Source organism: Melospiza melodia, chromosome 20, assembly GCF_035770615.1.
Source record: "Melospiza melodia melodia isolate bMelMel2 chromosome 20, bMelMel2.pri, whole genome shotgun sequence".
In the NCBI taxonomy this organism is placed as follows: domain Eukaryota; kingdom Metazoa; phylum Chordata; class Aves; order Passeriformes; family Passerellidae; genus Melospiza; species Melospiza melodia.
In genome coordinates this window covers 10,629,128-10,641,132 of record NC_086213.1, presented here as the reverse complement: position 1 = coordinate 10,641,132, position 12,005 = coordinate 10,629,128, and the positions used below count along the sequence as shown (strand labels likewise).

The following is a 12,005-nucleotide window of genomic DNA, read 5'->3' as shown; positions in this document are numbered from 1 at the left end:
AGAGGGATGTGCTGTCTGCCAGGAGCACAGCTGTGCCTGAGCCTGGGGGTCTGGGAAGGAGCAGAGTGGAAAAAACTCCCATTCCTTTCACCCTGCAGCACACAATGCTGCCGGGGCCCTGCAGCAGCACACCGGGCTGGGGAATGTGCTGGTGGGGACACGGGGGAGCAGCAGGAGCAAGCAGGAGGCAGAAAATGTGCCAGGTTGGAAAGCAAGGTGCATTTTAGGACTGCCAAGGATGAAGCTGCTCAGAGGAAGCACAAGCACACCTGAGGGGCTGTGCAGGACAGCTCTGCTTCCACTTCCAGAGCCCTGAGCAGTGCCAGGGGAGGATGCGTGGGCACCGGATGGCAAAATCTGCAAAACAAGGCAGGGCTTTCCTTGTGCCCTGTGGCGGTGACACGTGTCCCACACGGCTCCACGTGGCACGGCCACAGGGCAGGGCAGGGCAGGGCATCACTACCAGGGCTTTGCCTGGAGCCGGGATCTGCTTGGACCCGGGATCTGCCCGCGGGCAGCTCAGCTCAGCCACTCACCCGGAACCTGGGCGATGGAGGAGGAAGGACTGGAACTCTGGATCCCCTGGGGCTCCCAGAACTGACAGCATTGGCTTAGGGGAACAGGAAATGGGTTGGGGAGGAAGAAGGCAAGCAGGAGGACTCAGAGCAGTTTCTTCACTAGCACTAAAGAGTTGTAAAGGGACGCTCCAAGCTGGGAACAGTCTCCCCCCATCCCTGGTGCCGCAGCACACCCTCACATCCTCGCTGAGGCACTCCCTGGCTGCCTGCACCTTGGGCATTGCCTCTCTGGGAGCTCCTGTCCCCTGCATGCCAGATGCATTTATTCTTGGACACAAGCAACCCCTGCAACCCGAGGGCTGCAGCACAAGGGGCCGGAATCCCCGGAGCCAGTGCTCCCTGCTCCCTGAATGCTCCCGCATCCCCGGAGCCAGAACCCTGCACATCCCGACTGCTGCATCCCTAATAGCCCGTGTCCCTGGAGCCAGTCCCCATTCCCTTGGTGGCTGCATCCCTGCGCGCTCCCACCACTGGGGACCAGCATCCCCAGACCGCTGCAGCCCCCGGCGCCTGAATCCTGGGAGCCGCTGTCCCTGCGCGTCCCGCTGCACCCCCGGTGCCCCCGCACCTCCCGCGCCCCCGCGTCCCGGGGTGCCCGCGGCCGGGATGGGCGCTCCCTCGGGGATCATCTCCGCCTCCTCCCGAGCGCCGCTCCGCGCCCGGGACCCCTCCCGAGTGCCGCAACCCCGCGGCTCCCCCGCCCCTGCGGGCCCCTCCCGGCGGCGCGGGGCGGGAGCGCGGGGCGGGGGCGGGCGCGGCGCGGGGCGGGCGCGGGGGCGGGCGGGCTGTGCGGGGCCGGGGCCGCAGCTGCCGCCCGGCGCGGTCCCGGCGGGGGCGGCGCGGCCCCTCCTGCCCGGGCTGCTGGGAGTTGTGGTCCGCGGCGGGCGGCGGCGGCGGAGCGGAGGGAGCGCGGCCCCGCGCGGCCCCGCACGGCCCGGCGCGGGCGGCAGGTCGGTACCGCAGCGCTCCGCAGCGCATCGCGGGGGGGCCGCGGGGGCGCGGGGCGGCAGCGGGGCCCGCGGAGGGGGCGCAGACGGAATCCCCCCGTTCCCGGCCGGGGCAGGGGCTCGGCGTCGGGCGGGCCGGGTGGCAGCGCGGCGGCAGGTGCCACCGGGTGATGGGACAGCGGCGCGGCCGTGCCATCGCCACGCCGGGTGATGCGGCCACAGCGGTGACACCCGCTGACGCCGCCACGCCGGGTGACACCGTCACACTGGGTGACACTTACTCTGGTGGCAGCGGCGGGGTGGCACGCTCGGGAGAGGGTGAAGGGAGCGCCCGCTGCTCCTGTTCCGGAGTGGCAGCGGGCATCCCGCCTCGTCCCAAGGCTCCTGCTCCTCATGCTGCTCCCAGAGGCGACACCAGCCGTGCCGAGCCGAGGACATCCCCGCCACGCGTCCCCATCACTGCAGGCCCACGGCCCGGGGACCCTGGCTGGGCTGAGCTGAACCCGCTGCCTTCAGGAGATGCCGTGGCCAGCACGGAGTCACCGAGATGCAACTTTGTGCTGCATCGAAGCCTCTGCCTTCCTTATGTAACACGGCTGCTGCTGGCACGGTGCTCGCCTCCACGTCCTGCACAACTTCGGTGCAACGTGGAATTGATCTCCTCTCCCTGGAATGGCTCTGCCATCATCATTATCTGAGGAGCCTTTTCTGGGATCTCAGGCCGGGAGTGCTGGATGTGACCCGTGTGGGTGCAGGGCCGTGGCTGGGAGGTGACAGCACCCACAGGGTGCTGCCCCAGCCACAGGGTGTGTGTTGGGAGCAGTGCTGATGTTTGGGGCCCTGCCCCAGCGCTGGCACAGCCTGTCTGGGGGTGGGTTTGGTCTGGTTTGCAGTGGAGTGGCTGTGCTGGAACAGGAGGCAGCTCCTGGGCTGGTCCCACGGATACTGTGCCCGGAGAACCCCAGGGCTCTGCAGCAAGGGGCTCCTGGGCTTTCTGGGGTCAGGCAGGCAGTGTGTCAGCACGGGGGCTTGGATTTCTTGCTGCTCTGATGGTTTCCCCCCGATCTGAGGTGTTGGCTGCATTCCCTGGGGCAGCACTGGGGCTGTGTTTGTGCTGTGCTGCCCTTGCAGGGTGTGACTCTGACCTGGGGACCCCGAGGCTGTCGGACCCCCCAGCTCTGTTCCCCTTTGTGTTCCCATCAGCTCTGACCGAGCGTGGCTGCTGTGCCCGATCAGTTCCCTTTGTAGGGCAGGAGCCACCCTGAATAAACATCACCCAGGGCTCTGCTCCTTCCCTGACATGCTCCAGACCTGCAGGTAGCAGGGGGTTGTCCAGCACGGGGGTTGTGCTGGCTTTGGGGGACGTCCCTGGCACCGACTCTGTGGTTGCACCCCGGGAACGGAGGCCTGGGTGGGAGAAGCGGGAGTGTCTGGAGGGATGCCAGCCGTGGAGATGGAGGAAAGTTATCTTGAGATTCCCGGGAGGCTGTGACATGCCACGTGGACTGCAGATCCTGGGATGGGGCACGCAGGCAGCACGCTACAAGGAAGTAGGGTGGAGGGAGGTTGGGTGTGTGGATGTTCCTCCCTGGGGTGTAGCACTGCCTGAATCCCAGGTCTCCAGCCCTGCAGCAGGGTCAGATCTGATCTGCAGCCCGTCTCCATCACCATTGATAAGGAAATGCACGTTGAGAGGCTGCAGGACCTTGGCAGGAAGGGCGGAGGAGGGTTTGGATGGCTTTCCTGGCTCATAAACCCATCCTGCTACTTAGTGAGTGCCCTTACTAGTGAGCTGGTGAAATCAAACAAGCCAACCTGAGCTGCCCCTGCTGCCACCACCCTGACCTGCTCCTCTTGCCATGTGCTGGCCCTGTGGCCATGTGCTGGCTGAGCTCTGGGCTCTCCCACAGCTTGGTCTGGGGAGGGAGAGTCACTTCAGAGCCATCAGATGGATGGGATAAGCTGATGTGCTGCCAGATAGGGCAGCGAAGTGTGTACTCTCTGTGTATATTCACTTAGCAGCCAGATTTCAGACATGATAAGGCAGCAGCTTAGGAGAGAAACTGAAGGACAAGCAGGAGGGGACATGGTCACTGGGACAGTGGGAGATGGAGTCTGGGTCTGGGCCTTTTATTTGGGTATTTATGGAAGATGTTGAGAGCACTAGGGTGGTGGGAGATGGAGTCTGGGTCTGGGCCTTTTATTTAGGTATTTGTGGAAGATGCTGTTGAGAGCCCTGGGGGATTTACTCAGCATCCTTGGGCCCCTTATTCACCATCCCCTCCCTGAGGAGCCAGTCCCAGCTCACAGCTCCAGCTGTATCCTGTGCACTGAACCCAGCAGGGACCCCACAGGACAACCCTCTCCCTAACACCTCTGGGTTTCTCTCCCCAGAACCTCCCTCCAGCACTGCCTTTCAGCATGATGGACCCAAGAACACCAGCGAGGATTCTCCAGCCACGTAGCTGCTGACCCAGGGGTGCTGCCGGGCACCGCTGCCAATGCAGAGCTCAGGGCAGAGCAGGGCAGAGCCGCCGCTCCGCTCGCCCATGGCAGCCCCTTCCCGCCGCGCCCCGGCCCGGCTGCATGGTGTGGGTGCCCCTGAGCCCCACGAGCAGTGACCGCCGGGCCCCGCTGCGCGCTCCCAGCACCACCACCATGTCTTTGGAGTGGCTGACGGACTGGAGCTGGTCCCTGGACGGACTCCGGGATTTCATCGCCACAGGCATCCAGTCTTTCCGCGACTGCGACGCCACGGCCCTGGTGGCCGTCGCCTGCCTGCTGGTCCTCTTCGTGTGGTACTGCTACCACGTGGGGCGGGAGCAGCCCCGCGCCTACGCCACGGTGAACGCGCTGATGCAGAGCGCCGAGGCCAACGGGGTGCAGAATGGCTTCGTGTACTGCCAGTCGCCCGAGTGCGTGCGCTGCTCGCACCACGACGGCCTCAACCAGAAACTCTACCACAACCTGCAGGAGTACGCCAAGCGCTACTCCTGGTCCGGCATGGGCAGGATCCACAAGGGCATCCGTGAGCAGGGCCGCTACCTCAACAGCCGGCCCTCCATCCAGAAGCCAGAAGTATTCTTCCTGCCCGACTTGCCCACCACGCCCTACTTCTCGCGGGACGCTCAAAAGCACGACGTGGAGTTGCTGGAGCGCAACTTCCAGACCATCCTGTGCGAGTTTGAGACGCTGTACAAGGCGTTCTCAAACTGCAGCCTCCCGCAAGGATGGAAAATGAACAGCACGCCCAGCGGGGAGTGGTTCACCTTCTACCTGGTGAACCAGGGCATGTGCGTGCCCAGGAACTGCCGGAGATGCCCACGGACGTACCGCTTGCTCGGGAGCCTCCGCACCTGCATTGGCAACAATGTCTTTGGGAACGCCTGCATCTCTGTGCTGAGCCCGGGCACTGTCATCGCCGAGCACTACGGGCCCACCAACATCCGCATCCGCTGCCACCTCGGTGAGTGTCCGGCGCTGTGGGTCATGTGTCAGGAGGGTGGCAGGGTGCAGGAGCCCCAAAAAAGTCTCAGGCACTCTGTGCTCTTGGGGCTCAGACAGCTTTGGCCTGAGGAAGGTTTTGGGGGCTTTGATGGTGACAGTCCCTGGGTTCCTGACATCTCCAGCATCTCCAGATCAGCAGCAGGAGGGTTTCACCTCCTCCTCCTGCTGACCCAGGGCTGTGGACTCTTTCTGGTGTGTGATATACCAGCTGATTTTTCATAGGGGTCTCTGAACAGCCCCCTCTCTGCAGGCAGGTCCCTCTCCCATGCTGGGATGTAGGGCAGCCTGGGGTGCTGCTCCAGGACTGTGTTCTGCCACTGGCAGCTCCCCTCTCCTGGAATCTCGGGTGCTCTGCACGGGACACGGGTAGATGGGAGCACAGAGATGCTGCTTTGGGGTTTGCAAAGCTGCGAGTGAGGGCAGGGATGTCCTGGGGTGTCCCCTGTGGTGGGTCAGGTGCTGGGCTGGTGACACAGTGCTCCCTGCAGGCACGGGGAGAGCCCACATGGCACAGATGGCTGGGCTGGCACAGCACCGGCCGTGCCGGGGGAGGCACCGCACGGGCCCGGCTGGCAAACACCAACCGCGCCTGTTCAGCCAACAGCTCGGGTAAACACACCCAGGCACTGCTGGCCATTTGTGGGGAATTGTTTTCAGAGCTGATCCCAGGAGCTGCCCTTGCTGGTGCCAAGAGGAAGCTTGTCACTCACCCCTCTCTCTGGGGCACTGGGGAATGTGCTCCCCTCATGAGGGGCTGGGAGAGGTTCCTGGGAGGAGCCAGTGGGCTCAGGTGATCATACCTGGAGCGCACACGCCCTGGGCAGAGGAATGACATGGATCATTTGATTGTCCTTCCACTGGGACTCAGCACTGGGCCAGGGGCACACTGGCACCCCCACCTTGGTGCTAGGAACACAGTTCTTGCTGTGCCCAGGGCATGGATGTGTTAAGACACAACCTGCCCTTTCAGGCAGCTGGATTGCAAAGCCAGCACAGCCATCAGTGGGGCAAATCACTCCTGAGGATTTACTCCAGGCACAGGCAGCTTCCATGGGCCAGGGCAGCATCCCAACGTATGGGTGGGATGGAAGGGCTGCAGGTTGCTCCCTCCCTGCATCCCCCAGCAGCTCAGCTTCCCTGTTCCAGCATCTCCAGCTGAGGCTGTTGTGCAGGGAAATGGCTTTGGATTTTGCAGCCTTTGAAACAGCAGCTTTGTAGTCCCAGCTTTCCCGGGCAGCTGGGAGTCCCTGCTGCGCTGGCTGGGTTTGGCATTGCTCTTGGATCCGTCCTGCTCGTTTGCTGCATCGTTACCGTTCAGGAGCCACGTGAGCCCTGACCCCTTTCTCCACCACGGCCACATCTTCAGGGCAGGATGCCTCTGCAGCAGCTCCAGTGTCCCCAGCACTGCAGGGGTGACAGTCCCAGGGCAGGAGGTGATGGGATCTACTGCTGTCAAACTGCCTTGGTTTGTGCTGGTATTTTAGGAAAAGACCCATTTTATTTCTGTGATTGTCCTTCATGTGGCCCTCACAGAGCTGCTTCCCTATGAGCGTTTTGTGACTCCGCCGGATTTCTGTCCTTGCAGCCCCGTGGGTCACCCTGAGGCAGCACCTTGGGTGGAGACTGAAGGATGGGGCAGGTCCCTGGGGAGCTTGTGGCAGAGTCACAAATGAGCCCCCATTTTCCAGCCCCAGTACAATTTCTGCTCCCCAAGCCTTGCCTGGGGCAGGGTCATTGCTGCAGGGCTGGAGGAAGGAGCAGGCAGGATTTACCTTTGGTCCTGAAGTTGGAAAATATCCCAGGAGCCTGGCTCTCTGTGCACACCTCGGGGCCATGGGCTCTGGGGACTGGAGAGCTGTTCCAGATATGAAAGTAGTGCCTGCAGTGCTGAGCTTGCTGGGGACAGTGAAAAGGCAGGAGGGACCAGACAGGGAGTGAGGCAGGGACTGAGCTGCTCCAGGCCTGGGGTTCAGGTCACTCCCTGCAGGGGAGCAGCCCCTCAACAGCAGCGTGGGGCTCACACAGAGCTCAGTTTGCTGCCTGCTGCCCCACTGCAGGGAGCTGGGCATGACCTGACCCTCCCTGTCCTCTCTCTTTGTGCCTGAAGGTCTGAAGACACCCAGCAACTGCGAGCTGGTGGTGGGGGGCGAGCCCCAGTGCTGGGCTGAGGGCCGGTGCCTGCTCTTCGATGACTCCTTCCTGCACACGGCGTTCCACGAAGGTGAGTTCAGTGTGTGGGGCCTCATGGTGTCCCCTGTGGTGTTGGGGACTGGGGATGAGTCGGGGGGCACCCATGCCCAGTCGCTTCTGCTGCCCCAGTGTGGCTGGGTCCCTACGTCCTGAGGGGCTCAGGGCTCTGGCCTGCCCTAAGTGGGAGCATTCCTGTCCCTGGCATGGCAGGGCTCCCCATTAACTCACTCCCTCTGCCTCAGGGTGCTGGGACATCCTGGCACCCTTTCCTGGCACACCCCTGGAGCCCCTCAGCCAGCCCATGGCTCGCTCCCATCCCGACTTGCTTGTGGGCCCAGCACAGGGCCTGCTGATCCTCTCCCCTCATGGCAGCTCAGTTTCCTTCACCACCAAGCTCTGCAGGGCAGCTCTGGCTGTGGTGCCACGGCCTCCACCTCCTCCTGCCCTCAGAAATCCCTTTTGTCACCCAGGCAGGGAGCAGAGTCCATTGCCAGCCCAGCAAGGCCGAGCCCCGGCCTCCATGCTGCTGAGGGAACAGCGCACACAGCCGTGCTCTCAGTCTGACCAAGGGCATTAGGAACTGCCCAAATCCCTTCCTTGCTCTGTCTGCAGCCCTGCTGCAGCTCGGTGCTGGCAGGCCAGCAGGGGAGCAGCCTTGCTGGATTTCTGGATGGTTCCTCCTCCCTCCTCACGGGGCCTGTTCCGCTCCAGCTCTCCCGGATTACCCGGCATTAGTCGCCCGTGGCATGAAAGCATCAGGCAGAGCTGCTCTACACAGGGGAGCATGCAGAGAGAGTGGGAGAACAAAAGCTGTTGCTTCCACATCAGACCTGCTGTGGGATTGGGAAGCATAGCCCCGTGCAGGGCCGGGAAGGCCGGAGTGGCGCAGCAGCCGCTCCCTGCACAGATCCAGGACGCAGCTGCACGGAGGCCTTGCCTCGGGAATCCTCAAATCCCAAAGCAGGCCTGGCTGGGAGGAGCATGCCCCATGTCCCTGAGTTCTCAGTAAGCAGGTGGCACTGGGGAGGTGCCTCCCTGCCCTCACTTTGTGCTTCCACCCCTACATATTGGATTATTACCAATATAGCTGGACGGGATGTGCCTAGGTTCGTCTGGGCCTTGCTGCTTGACCAAAAGGTGGCAACTGTGGTGTTTTCACCTCAGAGACACCTTTGGCTAGCTGGGTGCTGCAGCTGGGCACTTGAGACAAGTCCAGACATACAGGAGCTCGGGTTTACCTCTGATGGAGAAGCTTTAAGGTGAGGATGAAAGAAAGGAGTCGGTTCTGATGGAGATTTCAATCCAGAGCTTTATTCCTGGCCCACAGGCCTCTGAATGCAGCAACAGCTCCAACAGAACTCCCTGAACCACATTGTTGCTGTTCCTTTTAACTCTGGGGAGAGGGGCAGGGAAGGGGCGCAGAGGGCCTCCAACCAGGTAGCAGGAGGAAGTCTTAAGGGACAAATGACACCTGGATGGCTCAATGTCCTCCAGGGGTGGAAGGCATCTTTTGAACTCTGCCATTCACTCAGCACCTTCTGGCATGCCAGGACTGACAGACAGCACTCAGCAGGGCTCAAGGTGGAGGAAACGAGAGGTGATTGACACACCTGGGGAAGGACTGGGGTGTCACAGACATCTTTTATGAAAAATTCTTTCCTTAGGATTTTCCCTCCTGAGAAGCTGAGAGGCCTCAGGAACAAAATGTAAACAATGGTTACCTGGTGCTGTGGAATGCAACAGGTGGATCTTTGATTGGCCCATGTTGCTTGTTTCTAATTAATGGCCAATCACAGTCAGCTGGCTTGGACAGAGAGTCCGAGCCACAAGCCTTTGTTATGATTCTTTCTTATTCTATTCTTAGCTAGCCCTCTGATGAAATCCTTTCTTCTATGCTTTTAGTATAGTTGTAATATAATATATATAATGAAATAATAAATCAAGCCTTCTGAAACATGGAGTCTCTTCCCTCATCCTAAGACCCCTGTGAACAGTCATACTGAGGAAACTGAGGCAAACCATGACATCACACCGCAACACCCCCAGGTGCCCCAGAGGAAGGTTTGCTGGGGTTGCACTGGGGTGTCTCCCTGCCCTCACTGTGTGTTTCCACCCCTCAGGTGCCCCGGAGGAAGGTCCCCGCGTGGTGTTCATGGTGGACCTGTGGCACCCCAACGTGGCGGCGGCCGAGCGCCAAGCCCTCGACTTCATCTTCGCGCCGGGACGATGACGGCGCTGCCCGGCCTGGTGGGTTCAGGGCAGCTCTGCCGGGGCCCTCTCCCGGCTCACGGCCTCGGTGCTCCCTCCTGGGGGTGTTGTAAATGGAAACTGTGACGTGTATCCGCGCCCATCCTCTTCCTCCATCGTTGGCTTCAGGGATTCTTTTGCAAGCGCCGGCGCCTCGGCCCCGCCGGGGCTCGCTGCCCCCCCTGCTCCGTCGTGTTCTGTTGCTAACTGTGTTTTGCGGTGTTCAGAAGTAGAGTAACAAACCCAAGGGTGCTCGTTTGAATGTAATGTAAAAATTTTCCTCGTGGTCATCAAAGGAACAACACACACCCACACCATAACAGCCAACCAGCCTGCCCTGCCCGGGATGGATGGACTGATGGACACTGGGGGCTGCCATGGGCACTGTGCTCCCCCCAGGTTGGGTGTGATGGGCTGGGCAGGGCACAGCTCTGCTCACAGAGAACCCTCCTGGGGCTCCTGCTTCCTCCTCCATGTGCCAGCTGGGGCTCCCCAGCCCTCCTGCCCTCAGAAATCCCTTTTGTCACCCAGGCAGGGAGCAGAGTCCATTGCCAGCCCAGCAAGGCAGGAGCCCTGACCTCCACCCTGCTGAGGGAACAGCACACACAGTCGTGCTCTTCAGTCTGACCAAGGGTGTTTGCAATTGCCCAAATCCCTTCCTTGCTCTATCTGCAACCCTCAGTTTTCCCAGCTCCCAGCTGGGAGGCCCTGCAGGGGCAGGGATGCTGTTTGGAAACAGAGAATGGGGGTTTTGTCTGTCTGTAGGAAGAAAGGAGGTCACCATTCCTTCTGCTGCTCCATCTTCTCCTTTCCTCAAGCCAGGGCAGGCACACACAGTGGCAGCTCCCATGGACCTGACACCACAGGACAGATTCCCAAGGGGGGGTTAATTCTGCAGCCTGAGCAATGAGGTCCTGCCCACCCAGGGACCACCACGCTTTTCCTGAAGTCCCCCTGTCTGTTTTGGGGTCTGGGGGCTGGTTTATAACACCCCCCCAAAGCACAGTGTGTGGTGGATGCTCACAGCTCTGCCTGGGGACCCTCTGCCTCTGTGCCCTGCCCGGGAGGGACCAGCCCTGTCCCCCAACAACTTCTTTACAGACTTTTCAGTGAGTCAATTGCAAGAGGAGGCAGAGATTTCAAATACATCTGAGATATTTTTTACACCCGTCTTGTTACAGACTACCTGAAGTGCATGATTTCTACACGCATTGGCTACCTGGACACAGGCCCTGGGGAAGCAGGCTGGCTCTGTCCAAAGGTTGGTAACATTCATACAGTGGATAAGCAAAGATTATCAATAAACAGTTGTGCTGAAAACAGAATGGGCTTTGCCTGCTGTTATAACAACTCCAGGGTCAAGCAAACAGCAAAGGGTTGGGTCCTGCTTATCTGGTGGGGAGAATGGCCTGGAAAGAGCAGGAGCTGCAGGGTGGGAGGGGGCACAGGCCTGTTTGCCAGGGATACAGTGAGTGTGGCCAGTGCTTGAAAATACCCAGCCCATGGAAACTCTGTCCTGAGCAGTCACAGCCCCCCAGGCCTGGATTTGGCCAGGTTGGATGGGGCCCTGAGCAACCTGGTCTAGTGGGTGAATCCTTGCCTGTGGCAGGGACTTGCAAATGGATATTTGAGGTCCTTTCCAAAGCAAACCATCCTGGGATTCTGTGATGTCAGTGGAGCCCAGGCTGCCAAGGAGCACAGGGAGCATCTCCCACAACCTGCTGGTGGGGGACACATGTGGGTTCCAGCCCTGCTGCCTGGCCCAGTGCAGCAGAGATTGTCCCCAGCCATCCCCAGGAGCAGCTGCAGGCCCAAAGCTCCACACAGAAGCTATCAGCCTTGCCAGAACATCCACAAACCATTTCAGGAATTTCTTCCAGCTGCCTGCACTGATTCATCAAAGGCAGCAGCTTCCCAGGAGCATCTCCAGAGCAGAGGGTGCTGCTCAAATCCCACCCAACTGCCTGCAAACCAATGCTTCACGCCCTTAAGCACAAAGCCAGCTTGGCAGGGCAGGAATTGCTCCCCATGAGCCCCCCTGGCAGCACCCAGACAGGCCCAGCTGATGGAGCAGATTAAAAATGCCCCATTTTTAAGCATCCTCTCCAGCACAGCCATCGCCCTGCGGGCTGGGAGCTCTCTGTGTGCTGCTCCCTCCTGGCCAGCACAGGGCTGGGTGGGCAGGCAGGGGCTGGCTGGGCAGATTCAGCCTGAGCAGCTGAAGGAAGGAGCAGAGCCAGCCCAGCTGTTCCTGGCTGGCAGACGGCTCAGCAGATTGCAGAGCAGGATCCCTGACGGCAGCAGGCAGGAGCATCCATCCGCTCTGTGCTTGGCTGCTCTGCCAAATCCCCCTCCTGTCCCTCTTGGCCTTCTCCTTCCACTTCTCTGTGTTTCCTGCTAGAGCACACAGCCACTTCCCAGGCACTCAGGCAGGATCTAAGTGGATCTCCCCGAGGAGCAGAGCAGGCTGGAGCTGCTCCTTGTGCTCCAAGGCTTCCTCTCCTGGGAATTGCAGAGGGAACCCAGATCTGCTGAG

At 61.0% G+C, this 12,005-nt stretch overlaps 1 protein-coding gene across 2 annotated transcripts; it reads left to right on the top strand.

The window, feature by feature from the left end:
* The first annotated feature begins 1,466 nt into the window (after positions 1-1,466).
* Positions 1,467-10,794, top strand: ASPHD2 (aspartate beta-hydroxylase domain containing 2). 2 transcript variants are annotated; one of them, XM_063173221.1, is made up of 4 exons: positions 1,467-1,528; positions 3,920-4,991; positions 7,140-7,253; positions 9,343-10,794. In XM_063173221.1, the coding sequence occupies exons 2-4, from the start codon at positions 4,112-4,114 to the stop codon at positions 9,450-9,452; spliced, it is 1,104 nt and encodes a 367-aa protein (XP_063029291.1). In that variant the 5' UTR covers positions 1,467-1,528; positions 3,920-4,111; the 3' UTR covers positions 9,453-10,794. The 2 variants fall into 2 exon arrangements, with proteins under 2 accessions (XP_063029291.1, XP_063029290.1); XM_063173220.1 differs by lacking the exon at positions 1,467-1,528 and having other exon boundaries at positions 2,218-4,991.
* The last annotated feature ends 1,211 nt before the right edge of the window (positions 10,795-12,005 follow it).